The 19,394-nt window shown below is 37.2% G+C and overlaps 1 protein-coding gene across 1 annotated transcript; it reads left to right on the forward strand.

The window, feature by feature from the left end:
- Positions 1-7,163: 7,163 nt before the first annotated feature.
- On the forward strand, positions 7,164-18,636 carry si:ch211-243g18.2 (uncharacterized protein LOC559906 homolog). The gene is made up of 9 exons (XM_048174062.1): positions 7,164-7,329; positions 8,709-9,106; positions 11,076-11,158; positions 11,241-11,397; positions 12,702-12,866; positions 13,740-13,865; positions 14,952-15,169; positions 17,023-17,051; positions 18,140-18,636. Exons 2-9 carry the CDS (start codon positions 8,714-8,716, stop codon positions 18,253-18,255), a joined length of 1,287 nt encoding a protein of 428 aa, XP_048030019.1. The 5' UTR covers positions 7,164-7,329; positions 8,709-8,713; the 3' UTR covers positions 18,256-18,636.
- Positions 18,637-19,394: the final 758 nt, after the last annotated feature.

The following is a 19,394-nucleotide window of genomic DNA, read 5'->3' on the forward strand; positions in this document are numbered from 1 at the left end:
ATCATGTGAATGTGAATCATCATTCAGGTTTCATCACTATTCGTGGCCGATTTCTTGATTTGAAGTAAACAAGCCACTGTTATTGGTCAGAGGGGGGCGGCGTGGTGTTGGAAAGTGAGAGGGAGGCTACAGGGGTCTGTCCAGGCTAATCAAGTGTGACAGAGGTCAGCAGAGGTCAAGTGGGGTCAAAGGTTGCATCCTGACTTTGCACTCACTGATCAGACTTTTATTGATTTAGCTGATTTCACTGACCCCACACTGATGCGCTTTTATATATTTGATGTTTCCACTTTTTTAGTTGGCATTATTTGACACAATCTACCCGGAATAATGCTTCTGCTTTGGTTTTTAGTGTCTCTAGGTCTTTAAACCTAATTCGTTTGAATTTATATGATCTCAGTTTTCGTACAATCTTTTTACACCCCGGTGAAGGGTATGTTTTGAGGTGAGGATAGGGGTGGTCCTTCATGATTAGTACTTTTTTCCTAAAAATCATTAGTTTTTCTATGATTTACATAGTATGAATTTATACTAAATAAAATAGTTGCATTTTCCCTTGAGATCAGGTTAAAATGTGTCTAAGTGGACATACCAATCCAAAAAAGTGTTTGGTCACTTAACAGGATAGTTTGCCCAAAAAATCTAAATTCTGTCATCATTTACTCACCCTCATGTTGTTTTAAACCTGTATGGCTTTCTTTTTTTCTGTCAAACGCAAAAGGAGATATTTTCAAGAACGTTGGTGACCAAACGGTTTATGTTCCCCATTGACATCCATAGTGTATATATATATATATATAAATATATATATATATATATAATATGGAAGGCAATGGGGACCAGAAACCGTTTGGTTATCCACATTCTTCATTTGTGTTCAGCAGAAGAAAGAAATTCGTACAGGTTTAGAATAACTTAAGGCTGAGTAAATGATGCCAGAGTTTTCATTTTTTGGTGAACTATCCCTTTAATTCACACTCAGCATATCTATATGCCATTGTATTATAAATAACGAAGTGCAAACAAATGCTAAAGCTTTTTCTAAAACTACCTTTTCTGGCTCGTTTTGCAATGACTTTAATCAGCTGTTGTCATGGTGATTTTTAGTGGATGTATGAAGTCAGTTCTCCTCAAGTTCTTGTTATAGTTCATAGTTTATCACATTAACAATGAACATGATGCACAAACGTCTGACAACCTTTTTTGACTGTATATGGAACCGTTTTTCTATTGTTTTAGCGTTTGTCGAAAAAAAAAAAAAACAAAAAAAAAAAAAAAAACAATTTTATCAGGAAAATATACGAACTATATGGCTGTTGAACAGTCCAGGATAGAGAATGAAGTGATGCTGGATCAGCACAAAGGACAGATACATGAACACTTCAGGTCTGAAGCTCGTTAGTGACCCCTGCTGGCTCTGCTTGGGTATTGACTTTTTATTTATTTATTTATTTTAAATTTTGTACAAAACACAGTTTTATTATTAATATTTTTTAGCACAATACATGCCTGATATACTGGTCAAGATGTGGATTTTCAAAACAACATCAATCACAATGTATCGTAATTATACGACTAATCAATTTCCTGAAACCTATACTCAAAGTCTTGAAAATCAAAACAAAAACAAAATTGTTTCAAACGGCATTTCTCTTCCAAACCCAAAAGTATTTAATTAGTATTAATAACTGACAATAATTTTATTTTTTAAAAATAGTTAATAAATACTCTTTTAACTGATGAACAAATCCTACAGTTAAAATGTACACATAGTCTACATGCTTTGAAGATAGCCTAATTCTTAAAAAGTTTGAGCTTGAGTCTTGATGTTATGCATATTCAGGCGTGACGTGAGCCATTACCAGTCATGTCTCTGAGTAAAGCACTTCAGATTGCTTCAAACTGACTGCCTTTGTAAAAAAGTGCACTATAATTAACATAAGTCCCTTTGAGTAAAAGAAACAAAACATATCTGTTTTCTGTACATGAAGGGGATTGTAACACAAACAAATAAATAAATAATGAATGAATATTTAAAGATATTACTCATAATATTACTCAAAAAAGATGACAAACCAGTATCAAACAGTTGTAGTTTTACTAAAATAACCAAAATTAAATTATCTAAAATTAATTAGTAAATTAAATTAAATAATATTAGATTAAATTAAATTAATAAACTTTTAAAAAACGTGCCCACCAAATTAGACCATTGTTCGTATTTCAGGCAATTAAAAACGCACTAAATAGAAATGCACTATTTCTTTCATCCACACGGTGGAGATGTTGTCCTGAGCATTTCTTCCCAGTTCTATTTACTGTACTTATACGCACATATTATATTATATTATATTATATTATATTATATTATATTATATTATATTATATTATATTATATTTCTGCACACATACAGACAAAAAGTACAACACAATTGTTTTTGCAAATAAAATATAGAGTTTGTTGTTGTTGTTGTTGTTGTTTTTTGTATAGCCTTATTATTTATATACTGTTCATATATATATGGTGAGTCAGTATATCTTCTACATGACAAACCCTCATTATCCTCATAAACTTTATAATATTTAAAAATAATATCCAAAACCACAGTATTCTGTTTCCTTTTATACAATAACCTGATGCCTGCGACATGGAAAGAGGCTAGTGTAGTATGACTTCTTGCCAGATATTTAACACGGGATACAGGCACATTAGCAAAGCAAGGTGATCTTTTCCCCTCCATTGTATAAACGGAGACTTCTCCACACCAGTGTCTGTGCACCCCCCTTTATGGTAAACTCATCCTTTGCCTTCAGCTGAAACTAAAAACATAAAGCATTTGCTTCAACAGTTCGCCACTCCTCAACCCAACCACATCATTTACGTTTCTTCTTATACTTCACTGATAAACATGTAAATGTGAGGTGTGGACAGTTCATAACTCAACACTGAGCCAGCAATCCATCAGGATAACACATGTCCTTTTTCAGAGAAATGCGAAATGTGTGCCCAAAATGTGAGGCAAATATAACAGGCACATGCCTAAAAAGAAGATATACAGAGCTGTTTTGTTTGCATGTGTGTTCAGGCTGTCTCCTGTAGCGACGTTTATTTTTAACGTTTGTTTTATCTTGTCTCTCACATGTTTGTCTTTAACCTGTCATCATAAGCCGTGTCTCATCTCTTGTTGAGATATCGTGAGTGAATTATGTGTTAAAAGACCAGCTCCCCTAAAAATGACAACTCTGTAGCTATTTACTTATGCTTGTGTCGTTCCAAACCTGTAATCTTTTTTCTGTGGAACACAAAAGGTGAATTTTTGAAGAAATTCTTGAGCACTCTTTTCCATATAATACAAGTGAATGGAGACTGGAGCTTTCAAGCTTCGCAAAGACAGAAAACCATAAACATACTAAGAAATTAGTTCAAAGGACTTTTGCTCTATGTAGTTATTCAATCTGAGGAACAGACTGAAATTTAAGTCCCTTTTTACTCATAATCTTCCCCTCCAGTGAGCTGTTATTGGTTGCAACCGGATCACTGAGTCAGTGAGTTGAACTCGAGAACTGGATCAATTCAATTCAAGAACAAATTATTCAGACCACATTTGATTCATTAAAAATATTTGATTCCTTCATGAACTGAAAATTGAGGTTACGTTTACATGACACCGATGTACAAAAAGCAGAAAAGTTTTTCCTTTGCATTGCTTATAGATGACAAAGTTGTCAAAACGATCCCCGTTCACACTGAACCCGTGAAAACGACTAAAAACGCTGTATGCCAGGCCAGTAGATGGCGATGTCACTTTGTAAGGAAACATTACGCGCCTATAGACTCAACACATAATACACATGCGCATGATGTCACCTTTTCAAAAATTGCACTTTGAAACATTTTCAAAAGTTTGCGTTTTCAGGCCCCCAAAACGCTGTTGTTGTGTAAATGAATAACCAAAACGCACTTTTTTTTCCCATTTTTAGTTGAAAATGGTGTCATGTAAATCACTCTCATGAAGAAAACGTACCTGTGGGCACGTTTTCGCGAGTCGCGAAATACTTACCAATGAGTACATATCGCTGCAGTTTCGCTCTGAAATGTCCACTGAGCGGCGTTAAAAGCATGTTCTTTTTTTTTTTCCGGAGCAGATAATAGGGTGAATGCGGTACGTTTTTATGACGTTGCTTTTTAGACGAATTGCCGCGGTTCTCGATTTGACATTTGCGCTTCGTTGCGTTTTTAAAATAACTTCCCACCGACACTACGCCTAAACCTACCCGATAGTGTTAACAAAAGCAAACGTGACGTAAGAAGCGTCCGTGATCGTGTATCGTTTTTCAGCTCGTTTAGATCTCTCTTTGAGCTCTCTTTTTTTTTTTTGCCGTCAGCCGCCTTTCACGGGATTCGTACCCAGGCAGGGGGAGTCGACTCCTCGCCGTAAATCCAACTCCGTATCGGCTGAGCTACCGAGCAAGCTTGGTTATGGCCAAAAAAAGTGCATAGAGCCGGAAAGTCCAAAGTACGTTCGTTTACAAATCGGGCACTCTGGTCAGATGCGTTTTGAAGTCGTAACATGATATTGCGCGAGGAGACGCCAAAACGAGTCTTTACGAATCCATAATCCGACCCCGGCTGTCATCGAAACCGTGTGTGAAAACGAGCAAAAGCGCTTATCAACGTTTTACCGGCCTCTAGCGTTAGTTTCTGTCGGAAACTGCAGCGAGACGTACTTGTCGGTACGTAATTTTGTGTCTCGCGAAAACGTGCCCACGGGTACGTCTCTCCTATGAGACCAGGTTGCGTTACATTTTTGTTATTGTTAACTGAAAATAAAACAATTAAATATCCCCAATTGAAATAAAGATTAAATAAAATAAAGTATAATAATAAAATAAATATTACAAACTTAACCTTTGCCTTTGTCAAATCTGAAGTACTAAATTGCTAAATAAAAATAATTTATAATAATACAAGTGAAACCAACAATACTACTAAAACTTAAATTATAATGAAAACTGAAAATATGAAAATAAAAGATTGGTTACACTTTATTTGATGGTCCACTTTAGACATTCTGTTAACTATAAGTAACTCTGCAACATGCCAGTTACTCTCATTAGTGTATTAGTAGACTGTAGTGGACTGTTAGTTCAGGTTAGTGAATAAGTTTGTAGTTGCAAAGTTACAGTACAATGTCTAAAGTGGACCATTGTGATAAAAAGTTAGCAAAAGATCATTCAAAATATTAATAAATACTATATTATAGTATTATATACAAAAAAATAACATGGATATCAAGATGTTCAGTGTATCACAACTTACATTTTTCTTACACAAAACGTTCAGAAGACTTGAAATATAGAGCAAAAGATGTATGGAGCAGTTTTATGGTATGCTGTATTTTTTTATTATTATTTTGGAGCCTGACAGACCCAGTCCTCATTTACTTTCATCATACAGAAAAAAAGTGTCCAGAATATTCTTCAGAAATGCACAGAACTTATTTTTGTGTGAGCTGTTCCTTTAAGGACTGTCAAAACTCTTAATTGTAGTACTGATTTTTTTTTTTCTCCACACAGTAAAAGTTGTAAAAAGTTGCTTAAATACAACAAACAACTCAAGCTCCTGGCATTACAGAACAAAGACACTGGGATGAATGTGAGCCAATCGTATGTTGAGTAATTGCTCAGACAGAAAGGACCTGTGATCTACCAGAGCTGCTTGAAAAGCTCATACACTGTATGAATTGCTGCTAATTTGTCTTTCTTTTCCATCTCTTGCAGTGTCTCCATGTTGTGGATCTATTTGCCCATCCATGGTGCCATAAAAGAGCAAGAGAGATGATCAAATCTAGTGAATATTATGTTATATAAAATGAAATTCAGGTATTAAAATTGGATCACTTTTAAATTTTAATATGAATAAATAAATAATAAACATAATATAATTATGATAAAATATTATCATTAATTAAATTATTATAATTAAATTCCATCCTTTTTATGGGGTTTTGGCGAGTTTTGCACTGGCAAGCATTTGTAAAAATCTATACTGTACAGAACCAAACCTCTTCTTTACATGCTCCTTCACCATTGCTCATACTTACTATACAGAAACACTGAACCTCAGTGTGAGCAAAAGTGAGCAGAGGTTTAGGAATGTCATTGCGGTGAGCATGTCAGAATGTGTGTTTACAGGCACGTAGGAAATAGACAAGGCAACATGTAACCTGAAACACACATGGATGTGTGAATCGAATCAATCGCAGTGGTGCCATCTAGTTTGGCATCGGCCTAACAGCTCTGAGAGTCCAGCCTTGTGAGATCTGGATGCTTCATTGTGTTTATAGAGCGGACACAAAAGATCTCTGTTTGCTACTCAACTCCTGTTCCCATGACACAGTTTGAGTGAAAGATTACACTGGAGTTGTGAACATTTAAAAGGTGTTAACCAGAGCAGCTTGACTTAATCGGACTTAAGGTAGCCTATCGTTTTTTTTGCAAAATATTTATTGCAACCTTCAAGAAAAGGTGCGTGGTGTTTCCCTGCTGAAAATCCAATAAACTGGTAGCTGGTCCAAGCTTGATTTTTAACCACAATTCCTGTCAAAACTGGCAGGTTTGTACAATACCAATAATGTTTTTTTTTTTTTTTTTTTTTTTTTTTTTTTGTGTCCATACACTGGAAGTCATTGGTAACCAAAATGGTTGGATTGCCAACATTATTCAAAATATCTTCTATGTTTCAGCAGAAGGTACTGTATAAAGTCGTACAGGTTTGAAACATCAAGAGATTGAATAAATGATGACAGATTTTAATTTTGGGTGGAACTATCCCTTTAAGTACACAAATACCATACAACCGTATTCTGTTTCTGTGTGAACGTAGCCTCTGCAAATTAGGCCAGGTCGCCATCATTTTTGTTCAGTAGAGCACAGTTTGATAACTAAACTACTGAAAAGATAAGCTATCCTTCAGATCTAGTTCGGAGAGAAAAAGTATATAGTATAGTATAGTAAACACTGTTCTGGCTCATAGATCTTGTCTTGCAGGCAGATAGAGCAGGCTTTGTTTTTTTCTTTCTCTTTGTTCACGTTACAGTAGAAACCTGTTGAATATTTCATGCCATGATCTCTGGTGTCTTGAGTTACAGCCATGTGAAAACCCCAGTTTAAGAGTGAGTCAGGTGGACTCCTCCCACAGGTGTTCAGGTACTGTAAGCCCCGCCCCTGTCCTGAGCTCTATATGAGGGCACCTTTAGGAACTGACCACAGCTTAACACTCTACACATCCCTCACCACAGAAGCCGTCCTCCCTTACAAAGACAACAGGTATGAATCTTGTTATTCTCTTATAAAATAACCACATATAAATCAACTTTTAATCTCAAATGTCTTGGGAATTATACATGTTGTGATTCACTTTATATTGGATTCATATTCACTTATATAGATTTAAATTGCAGGAATCATAAGAAAAGAACTATGTAATTACAAATTCTTGGGTGGTTTGAGAAAAAGTTTCCTTTTTAATTTATATTTTGGTGTTTTGTAATGACCAATAACTGATTTAAAAGTATAATCCAAAAAATAATCGTATTGTCTTTTTTGGAGTAACTCAGATCATACTCAAGAAGCGTAGTATCCAAGACAACAGACCTCACGTTAGAAGAATGTTCATTGTTTGATGTGCCAACATAAAACAACAATGCAGTGTCCATTTACATATCAAGTGATCTTTATCATTCAGTGAAGTTTTGTGCATTGCTTGATCCTCTTAATATTTCACTTAGTAGAAAACATGAACAGTTAAATATTTGTACAAGCATTTCAACAGAAGCATTTTAAAACAACTGATGTCTGTTACTTTAGTTGGACGAGGTAAGACTTGTTTCCTCGGCATTGGTTCAGTTTCTGCAACTGATCTGAGATCTATTTCACCCCAAAATCAAAAGAAAAAATGTATGTTTTGTTCAAAGAAAATAATACCTGTTTTTAGGGCCATAATGATTTTTTTTTTTTTTTTTTTGTGAAATAATGTAATGTAGGAACATTTGAACCTTACCCCTGACATTACTGTCAGAGTTGGGATTCTGATCCCAGATCAGCATAAAGAACTCCTTCAGCCCAGAGCTCTTTAACAGTAGCGGGCTGTCAGACGGTTATCACTTTATGGCAGGAGATAAATGGATTAGGAAGGTGTGAACCAACTCTTTTTAAGCAGCCCAGAGTTGAGAAGTCATTTTTTACTGAGTTTGGACATTTACTTCTAGATGTAAAATCCAGCATGGGGGAGCAATGGAAAATTCTTTGTTTGAAAAGCTTCTTTTGAAAAGTCCATTTTGTATGAAGAGCATTTTAAGCTGGAAGTCTTGAGGTTAAGTGGAGATGTGTGATGTTTTACAACAAATATGATTTTCTTTGCATATGGTTGTTACTAGTATTTTTCTGCAAAATGTTTCTGAAAATGTGGCTGTGATGGAAGTTTTAAGCTTATTTTTGTTCTAAAAGCACACTTTACTTTTATATACTATATAGAGTACATTTGCATGTAGTGGAAGTATCTTTAAATTTAACAGTGCTGTGCAATCATTTCTCTGATGTTACTGTACAAGGATAATATTTAACTTTTGCTGATAGACATTCATCAACAGTACTGAGCATACCGGTGTGACATACCGAAATACATCTCCTTTCATTCCCGTCCACAGAGGTCATGACGTCTAGTCTCTCAGTACGGAGTTTCTCTCTGGGCCGGCAGCCCTCTTTCTCCAGCATGTCTCTGAGGGACAGCGGACGCGCCCGGTCCAAAGCCGCTGTCTCGTTCGCTTCCTCCAAGCCCCTGTCTCGCTCTTCCTCATTGAGCATGTCAGATCTAAACGGCCTGAGCAACCTGTCCCTCAACGGCCTTCATGGCAACAGCACCAATGAGAAAGAGGCCATGCAAAGCCTCAACAACCGACTGGCCAGCTACCTAGACAAGGTCCGCTCTCTGGAGAAGTCCAACGCTGACCTGGAGCTGAAGATCAAACAACTGATGCTGGACCGTGTGCCGAAAGGGCACGATATTGATTCCATGATGGCTCAAGCCCATGCCCTAGAACAGGAAGTATGTGGACAATGCCCTTAAGGCCTTTTGAACTCCATGAAAACAAAGTTTGTTAGCATGGCTCATAGTGTGTAGGTATACACATGCCTTGAAAGTCTGCTCAGCAATGTTTCTGATCATTAGCCATACTAGTTAAATGATTAGCTACCATCAGACTAAACAGTTACCTTTTAACAAAGAAGGAAAGTAATACTTAAATTTGAATAAATAGCTCTGAAAAGAGTTGTCTAATGGTTGAAATTCTCAGACGGGTATCCAATGGTTCAAGGGTGAACTGGTGATTTAAGTTCCCCTCACCAGTTAAGCAACATAATCCAGAGTTCCTCCATGGGTGGCGTCTATGACAGGTTTGTCCAATCCTGCTCCTAGAGGGGCACCTTCCCCCAGAGTTTTGTTTCTACCTGCTCCAACACACATGCCCAAAGGATTCGAGTGATCTTAAAGACCTTGATTAGCTGGTTTATCTCTGTTTAATTAGGGGTGGAGACGAGAGGTGCTTCTTATCCTCACATCCTGTAATGAAGTTAAAGGTTTGGTTCAGCCAAAAAAGAAAATTCTGTCATTAATTACTCACCATCATGTCATTTGACACCTGTAAGACCTTTGTTCATCTTAGGAACACAAATTAAGATATTTTTGATGAAATCCGAGAGGTATACGATTCGTCCATATAGTCAGCAATTTGACCAACACTTTCAAGGTCCAGAAAGGTACTAAAGACTTTGTTAAAACAGTCAACGTGACTACAGTGGTTCAACCTTAATTTTATAAAGCGGCGAGAATACTTTTTGTGCGCAAAAACAAAACAAAAATAATGACTTTATTCAACAATATCTTCTCTTCTGTGTCATTCTCCTACGCTGTTTACGTCCAGCGATTCCAGGTGCTTCATCAGAACGCTGACTCAGTAGTCATATACTTCTCGGATTACATCAAAAATATCTTAATTTGTGTTCTGAAGATGAATGAAGGTCTTACAGGTGTCAAATGACATGATGGTGAGTAATTAATGACAGAATTTTCATTTTTGGGTGAGATAACCATTTAAAGGTTCAGGTAAGAACGAGGCGGGAACCAGCAAATGTTCAACATAATACTTTAATTATAAAATAAACGAACAACAAAATGAAATTATGGACGACTGCCGCTTAAACTAAAACAAAACACCAACATGAACAGTCCTTTCTCACATCCTTCACACCTCCTTTTTTCCTTCAGGAGCTCCTCCGTGAGACTCAAGATCGGTATGGTGTGCAAAGTGACTCTCATTAGCACTCGTGCCACCAGCCTCAAAGTTTGTTTCCTGTTCCCATGTCTCTCGGCCCTACCCTGCTTGCCACACTTCCAAAGTCATCCCCTTGGGATGCAAGGAAGGAAAATGAGGATGGATTAATTGAAGGAAAGCTTATTTGTAAATTGGAATCTATATATGTATATTGGAGTTTGGTTAAGAAATTCATTATAAATAATAATAAAGCAAGATTGCCCGTTGAAATATGCGAGATGTTGGTTTATTTAAACTGCAAAGGTAAAACATAAATTAAAATTACTGTGACATGTGAAGAGGGAGGAAAATTCATATGTGCCTCAGGTTTTTCGACAAGAAAGACTTCCGCATAAGATACACCTGTGCGCCGCTCATAGCTGCTCTGGAAGTTTCCTCACTCCTCGTTCCTCCTCATGTGCAATTAGAGAATTGAGATATCCTTCAAGTTGGCTAAGTTTGATCAGTTTCATGGTCACAGGCTGGACCAAGGAAATGAGGAAGCATCCTTTTGAATATTGAGAAGCACCCAAACTCTGCATGAAGGTGACTTTCCAGGAGCATGATTGGTTGTAATTGTGCTATGCGTAATGATGTCTTCAATAATTAATTAAACTCTCAATATAATAATTTGATTTGTGATTTCAATGTGTTTGAGATTAAGGCATTATGTGCACCTTCATTTTCACATGCTGTACCTTACAGTTAAGGAAGAAAACCCTGGAGAACGCTCGGATCATGCTTGAGATCGATAATGCCAAGCTGGCTGCAGATGATTTCAGAATCAAGTGAGTGCCCGCACCTCTCAAAACATCTTTGAAACATCTGTTGAGGAACTTTAGAAGGCATGTAATGGATGTGCGCTTGCAGATGGGAGACGGAGAGTGCGATGTGTCAGTCGGTGGAGCGGGACTGTGTGGCCCTGAAGAAAGCCAAGTCAGACCATGACCAGATCATTGCCTCGCTCCGTGGTGACCTGGACAGCCTGAAAGAGGAACTCTACTTCCTGAAGAAGAATCATGAGGAGGTAAGGAAGTAGACTAATGCTGCACCTTATAGAAAAACAACTGTTGCTCCACATTCCCTCAGTCTACAAACTGGTTAGAAGTGTACATTAAGAGTAGGAGGTGAGCCAGTCCAACGTTCAGTGGTTTTCCATTCCTTCCAACCAACCTCCTGTTAATGTAATTCCCATTTTCTGCATACGTTCATAGAGGAATGGATGGTACCTCTGTGACAGGGTTGTCAAACCCTTGAAGAGTGTCAAGCCAAGACCTCTATTGTCTTTGATAGACAAGGACTATGCTTGGAATCACTTGTAACCCAATCCATGTGGTTCCTTTGTCAAGTGAAATCTAAGATGTGCCTCGCAGCTAACCTCCTGGCATGAAGTCAAATGGTGATTGTCGTTTTTAGGCCAGAAACTTGCTTTACACAAGTACACAAATATGCAAATGCTTGGCCAACAAATTCCAAGTGCAAAGAAGCTGTACAAATACTAATACTTAAATTCTTGTGTTTCTTTGAAAGTAACAAGTCCCAGCATTTAAGAGGGCAATAGAGTTACCATTAATGTCTGTATCATTAAACCAGATTAAGGTAGTCAAGTAGCTAGCTATAAACATTTGTAGTTTAACTAACTTGATCTATCTTGCTCAGCAAGATTCTCTTCAAACTGTAGCTCTGAAATGACAATAGTTGACATGAAAAAGAAAAGTACTAAAAGGACAGTCTGTGATAGTTGATAATGTTATGAATTGCATTTGGAAATAATATGTGTTTGTTCTACTTGCATAGAGTACATTTTACACCTTAACTGTCACTGGCACATTGACAAACCCCAAAATATAAGAAAAAAGACATAATACCAGGAAGTACAGTGCCATTCTCATACTTTCCCACGCATACACTATATTTGGACAGAAGGGTGTGGTGTCATGTTTGTGGAATATTCAAAATATATCTAAAGTGTTTGTCTGTTTTTGTGAGAGGCACATTGCATGCTCCCTTTGTGAGTAACACGAGATCAACACTATTAAATATTCATTGAGAAGAACTTAATAATGAAGTAACTTCCACCTACCGTGTGCCACCGCGTGGTATCACATTCCCAAAATTCACTCTGCAGTCTCAAATCACCACACAAACCACACCCCAGTGTTCAAACACAAAATACACGCACATTTAACATACACAAACTTGTTAACTGTCTCATTAGTCAAAGACTAACAGTTTTTATTAGCTCCACAGAATATTTTCACACAGTTTGTTTAGTTGTACAACATCCTTCTCTCAATCATTCTCTCATTAGTTTTCCCACTGTCTCTGCAGGAATTGGACAGCCTGAGGGCCCGGGTTGCTCAAGAGGAAGTCAGTGTGGAGGTGGATGCAGCCCGTGGGCCAGAGCTGGGAACGGTTCTCTCCGACCTGAGGTTTCAGTATGAAAGCATTGTCCAGAAGAACAAGGAGGAAGCTGAGAACTGGTACCGTAAAAAGGTTGGTGCTCCCAGAGGAACAGGGTCAGAGCTAGTACCTTGGCTGCCAGCTCTCATTTAGAGTTTCCTAGACCCAGATAACATTTCACTTACAAAAACACCTTGGTACAACCATGTGCTTTTGTACATGTACAATGGTATATGGCATTTTTGTGCATTAAAGCATGTTACTCTGAAGTATTTCAAAATACTATGACTTTACCATGTTCTTTGGATACGATACCACAGTAATATGATATTTTTGGAAAGTGAAACCATGTAATTTACATAAGGTACTTCAAAGTTCAAATGCAAACAAAACATTTTCAATTTACACTGTCATCAGTGTCAGTGGTAGTACTTCAAAAATACTGTGGCATTACCATGTTTTTTTGAATATGGAGCCACTTTACCATCATGGTTTGTTAACATATTTATACCATGGTATTTTTTGTAAGCTAAAACATGGTATTTTTGGTTCGTGTAACCATAATATTTACATATGGTGCTTAAAAAAAACCTGTTATTACCATGTTTTTTTAAAATATGGAACCAAAATAATATTTGCAAGTTATTTCAAAGTACTTCAAAAATACTGTGGTATTACAATGGTACCATGGCATTTTTGGTATGCGTAACCAAGATATTTACATGGTACTCTAGAGTACTTCAAAAATACTTTTGGACATGGAACCATGGTAATACCATAGTGTTATTTGAAAGTATATCAATTTTAACATGAATATGGTAATCATCTTGAAATCATGAAACCATCATTATGTAAGAATTGGTGCAGCAGTGCAACAAACCTTTAGCAGGATGTATTACTTTCTACTGTTGCATGGTGGTCTTGTATACTTTTGTAACCCATTCACTGTATATGTGTGTGTTATAGCTGGAGACGGTGCAGATGCAGGTGCGCGAGAGTAATGAAGCCCTGAGAGGGGCTCAGGGTGAACTAACCGAGAGGCAACGCTTTCTGCAGACACTGGAAGTGGAACTGGAGAGCCTTCACAAACAGGTCAGAACCAGGCAGGAGGAACCTTTTAAGGACCATTTCTGTTCCCTGAGTGAACTTCTAGAGCTGCGGCCAATACGGATACAGTTACAGCTTACCACTGGAAAGTAAAACCCTGCCCTTTATGTCGAGGCTATTTGAATGACCCAAGCCATAAATGCTCCATCATATGCCATTACTTACTTTCACAAGTCAAATGTGTGCTGCAAGAAACACAGACACAGTTTGTTGTTGGATTATGTCGAAACCCTACTAAAAGTAGTACAATCTTAGATCTCCAAAGAGCAACTCTTCCATAAGAACGTTCAATCAGAAACAGGTTTTCTTGTTTTCGTGACCTTTGAGCCTCATGCCAGTCCAAGATCACACTCAGAATCTCAGATGTATAACTGTCAACAGGTCATGCTTGTGTAAATAAGCCAAGATGTGAGTTCACATAGAGGTTGTTTCGTAGTTTCTCTGCTGGTACTGTTACGTTTTGAGGGTGAAAGTAGGTGCATAAAGCCAATGTACCTTTTAATGCCTTAATGGTACAAGTTCTGTCATCTGCCCTCAATTCTGTTCAAACCTATATGACTCTCTTTCCTCTGTGGATCAGAGGACAATAAAAGCATTGAGTGTATTAAAATTTTGCAGGAATAGTAAGGGTTTGTATAAATGGTTTCCTCGTCATCAGCATGTGCGCAGTAGCCAAAAAAGCCCCATTGTCTGGATGGTTCACCTTATCACTAACCGGTGGTTGGCAGTTTAAACAAGATTACATGTAAATAAATAGTATCGACATATTTACTGATGGAATAGCTTAATTTCCATGTTAATTAGTTATTCGCCAAACACATACTCACATACCTACACTTTACATCATGCAACAATTCCTTTTAATGCGTAAAAGTATAGCATACATGTTTTATTGATGATAGAGAGAGGATAGAAAAGTTTGGGAAAAGAGATGGAAACAGGATCCAGAAATATATTCCAATTCAAACTCGCATCTCCCACTTGAACATCACTGCTTCATGTGTTTATGTTTGTGCTAACCAAGTCTTGTTAGGCTTCAGCTAACAAATTCCCATTTAACCTCCCTGACAGGTGTCGGCTCTGGAGGGTAACCTGGGTGAGACCGGGCAGAAGTACACCATGGAGATGGAGCGACTGCAGGCTACCCTGGCCCAGCTGGAGGAAAGCCTGTCACATCTGCGCCTGGACATGCAGCGCAACAAGACGGACTATGAGCAGCTCCTGCGCATCAAGCAGAACCTGGAGATGGAGATCGCAACCTACAGGAGGCTGCTGGAGGGCGAGGAAACGTGAGTGCAAGGGATTCTTTTAGCTTAACAGAACAGTTAACTTGATGAAAATTGTAGTGCTGTCAATCGATTGCATTTTTTTATTAATAAATGTTTTTATTTCTTATTATTTTTTCTCAAAATAATCATTATTAATAGCATGTTAATATCATATTTTTATATTGTAATAATTTCACATTAAATCTCCAAAATGATGTATAAACAACATAAAGATGGTATAAATATTTGTTTTGAAGTACTATGAATGAAGGCCAGTATCACTGATACCAATACTGATACTGATGTCTCTATTGATTTTTTTTTCTCTCAATTTTAGCCATTAATTATAGCAATTCAACATTACAGTATAGCTGAAAGCCATCATTTTTAATAGGCTTTAAAAAATATAGCAACTTTTAGTTTGAGAGAACGTAAAACAATCTTCACATAAACTATAGATTGTATATGCATAACTATAAATTGAATATACTGTAGATTAAAGGTGCAGTGCGGCATCTAGTGGTGAGGTTGCAAATTGCAATATAGAGAAGCTACGGTGGCCAACACAGGTCAAAGTTGTCATCGTCTGAGACAGCAGAGAGTAGCCAGTCAAGCAAACGCTCTCTGTAAAACAGTTTGTCCATTAAGGGTTGCTGTAGAAAAATGGAGCCCGATCACACGAAAATGCGTATAAATAGTACGAGTGTGTAATCTCGTAGAATATATACGCCAAAATGAGTTTTGGCGTACTTATGGTACGCAGTTTTTCGCGTGCATATGATACGCACTTTATGGCGTATTATACATACGAAACCCCCACCCCCCCCCATCCTAACCAAGAGCGTATCATATACACGCCATAAAGTGCGTATCATATGCACGCGAAAAACTGCGTACCGTAAGTATATATATAAGTATATATTCTACGAGATTACACACTCGTACTATTTATACGCATTCTCATGTGATCGTGTTGGAAAAATGCCAGCACAAAATGGCAACTTAATATGTAAGGGGACCCGTGGTGTATGTAGATAGAAATGGCTCATTCTAAGGTAATAAAAATATAACGGTTCATTATGTAAGGTCTTTAAACACTGAAAACATAGTTATGTATATTATATTGCATTTCTGTCAATAGATACTCCTAAAATTTACACATTGCATCTTTAATCCTTATTAAAGCCACAAAAGTTATTCAAGAGCCAAGTCAAGAGCAGCAGGTGATTTTCTCTTTGTCTTTTGTTCTTTGATTAACATCATTGACAGACAGCAGCAGGTTTATTAGGCTGCTGTCACTTTAAAACCTGATGCACATGACGCAGATCTGACAGGCATTTTCTCAAAACACTTTACGTTTATTTAAGACTTTTAAATCAAACTCATTCAAGGCTGTACTCTCCAGCCTTGTAACTGACATTTTGACATAATTGTTTTTGTCCGTTCAAGCGTGAAAGAGAACTCAATGCGGCGCTGGCGCGCTCTCAGAAGCGGCTTTTTGTGCACTGGTTTCAGGTGAGTGAACACAGAGAGTCGCTTCACAGACAGCGCGCCAGTACAGATTCAAGTTCTCTTTTGCAGCTTATCATGCTTGAATGCTTTAAAAGCACTTGAATGAATGATTGCAAGATCATTTAATGTAACGCAGCCAAAGGATGCCAGAAAAAAAGGATGCTGCGTTAATTGCATTAAATAATCTTTAACGCATTAAAAAATAATTTTAGAAAATTAGCCTTAGAAAATTGTCATTATTTACCCAACGTAATGTCGGGCGTATGCTGGTATTTTTTGTGACACTGATATTGGTGTCTGGGATTTTTGCAGCTTAATGATTGTTTTGATTCTTAATTCGTGTTTCATGTTTTATTTCACAGGGTTAAAGAGATTCCTCCACCACCCAAGAGTGAGTACTCACCCATAAAGAACATACTGCTGCACTGTCACATGCTACATTCAGCAAACACTACAACAAATATGCACAAACTAGTCTTGCATTCAACAAACATTTGAGAAAATTTGCATAGCTCTAACAAATATTGCATAACTGAATTAATATAATATAATCTATAATCTCTGAGAGTTATCTCAAATTACCGTAATTCTGACATTACATGACAATAGCACATCTTGTGTGTAAAATTGTTATAAGCAATATCATACTCGCAATATTCCTGCAGTCTCATGCCTACAGACAAAACACAGAAATGGATGCTTTTCCTCAAACTATAAAGTGTTGTTTACTATAGAACATCATGGTAACACAATGACATTTTAAGATTGTTCTCTACTGACAAACATCACAAAACATAAGATAACTGATAAAAATGCATGTCCTTCACTTTTTGAAAGGATGATGTCATTATTATAAAGGATTTTGATTTATGGGAAAATTTGCTTTGAAAAGGAAAAAATGATGGTAATAGGGTTGACTCATAACCTGGGCACACAACCTCAAATCTTTTTACAAAAAAAACAACAACATTATTTTAATGTTGAAAACAGCTGCTTAACATTTTTGTGGAAACTGTGATATGTTTTCCCAGGATTCTTTGATGAATAGAAAGTTCAAAAGAACAGCATTTATTTGAAAAATAAATCAATTCGCTATAAAAGAAATCAAAAAGCTATTTTATTTATTTATTTATTTGTTATGAGAGACACAAATGGCCCCCTTTCAGTAGAAAGACTGATATTCAGCAGCAGTGTGATAGCGAGTCTGATGCTTAAGTATATTTTAAGCTGGGTTGAACTGTTGGGTAAACATTCATCAGATATCAGACCGTGGCTCTGGAATGTTCTGGGAGTGCGTTTGTCCTCTCACCTGGGCTCCACACCGGCTGTGACTGAAAACTAATGACACATTAAACACTGCCAAACAGAGCAGCCTCTCATAACAGAGCCGTCCACAGAAACACCGAGCGTACAGGCCGGTGTCTGTTTGTTTGAAAGGAATCTGACATATCGCTAACATCTCTGTCTTTCTATCCACAGAGGAGCCCGACGTTCGTACCCGTAAGATAGTGAAGGTGGTAACGCAAACCATGATCAATGGTAAAGTGGTGGACGAATCCAGTGAAGTTGAACAGATTGAAGAGACAAAGAAGTAAAACAAGAACAAGACTGTCTGTGTGATTCTCTGTATAAAAGCCTCTATTGTCCATTTAGAAGCCACATTACCTTTGGGCCCCACAGGGCCCCTGTGTTTTGTTTCATTCCCAGTCTTTCAAAGAGATCGTCTTTCCTTTCTCAAGCAACAAAAGAGCTGAAATTACTAGGAAAGCCATCAGAAATAGAGCTGAAACTGAAGAAGAAACAAGTGCTCCTGTTATTGCTTTTAGGGACTTATCAGACCAAAACTCTTTATTCTTTCTGCATGCAATATTTATTTCTAAATAGTGTAGAGTGAGGAACAATTTATTACCTTAAAAGTTTGCTTATCTGTCTTTTCTTCTCACACTTTATCTATAATAAAACTATTGCAAACTGTGTTTGTTGTGCCATTTGTTGTGACTTTCACAAGACCTTATACAGTGCTACATGGGAACTGAACCCATGACCTTATAGTTGCTAGTGCTGTGCTTTACCTTTTGTGCTAATCTTTATTCAAATATATATGCACGACAGATAATATGTTAAATATGTATCATATTTATTTGCATCCATTTTCAGAATACAGTTAATTACAGAAACACTATTGAAAGGGTTAGTTAACCTAAAAAATGAAAATTCTGTCATTAATTACTCACCCTCATGTCGTTCCACACCCGTAAGACCTTTGTTCATCTTCAGAACACAAATTAAGATATTTTTGATAAAATCCGATGGCTCAGTGAGGCCTCCATTAACAGCAAGACAATTAACATTTTCAGATGCCCAGAAAGCTACTAAAGATGTATTTAAAACAGTTCATGTGACTACAGTGGTTCAACCTTAATGTTATGAAGTGACAAGAATACTTTTTGTGCGCCAAAAAAAAACAAAATAACGACTTTATTCAACAATATCTAGTGATGGGCGATTTCAAAACACTGCTTCATGAAGCTTTGAAGCTTTTCGAATCTTTTGTTTCGAATCAGTGGTTCGGAGCGCGTATCAAACTGCCAAAGTCACGTGATTTCAGTAAACGAGGCTTTGTTACATCATAAGTTTCGAAATTTCAATGGTTCACCACTTGGGGGCGTGACTTTGGCCCAAAACTGTTAAGTTTCCCACATTCTTTAAAATATGAGTGTTTTGTGTTCAACAG

This window comes from Megalobrama amblycephala, linkage group LG2 (genome assembly GCF_018812025.1).
Source record: "Megalobrama amblycephala isolate DHTTF-2021 linkage group LG2, ASM1881202v1, whole genome shotgun sequence".
Taxonomy (NCBI): domain Eukaryota; kingdom Metazoa; phylum Chordata; class Actinopteri; order Cypriniformes; family Xenocyprididae; genus Megalobrama; species Megalobrama amblycephala.

Coding starts and splice junctions, on each gene's coding strand:
- si:ch211-243g18.2 (XM_048174062.1), top strand. CDS start 8,714: ATGACGTCTAGTCTCTCAGTACGGAGTTTCTCTCTGGGCCGGCAGCCC. Junction 12,867..13,739: donor AGAACTGGTACCGTAAAAAG/GTTGGTGCTCCC, acceptor TGTGTGTTATAG/CTGGAGACGGTGCAGATGCA. Junction 17,052..18,139: donor GATTCCTCCACCACCCAAGA/GTGAGTACTCAC, acceptor TTCTATCCACAG/AGGAGCCCGACGTTCGTACC.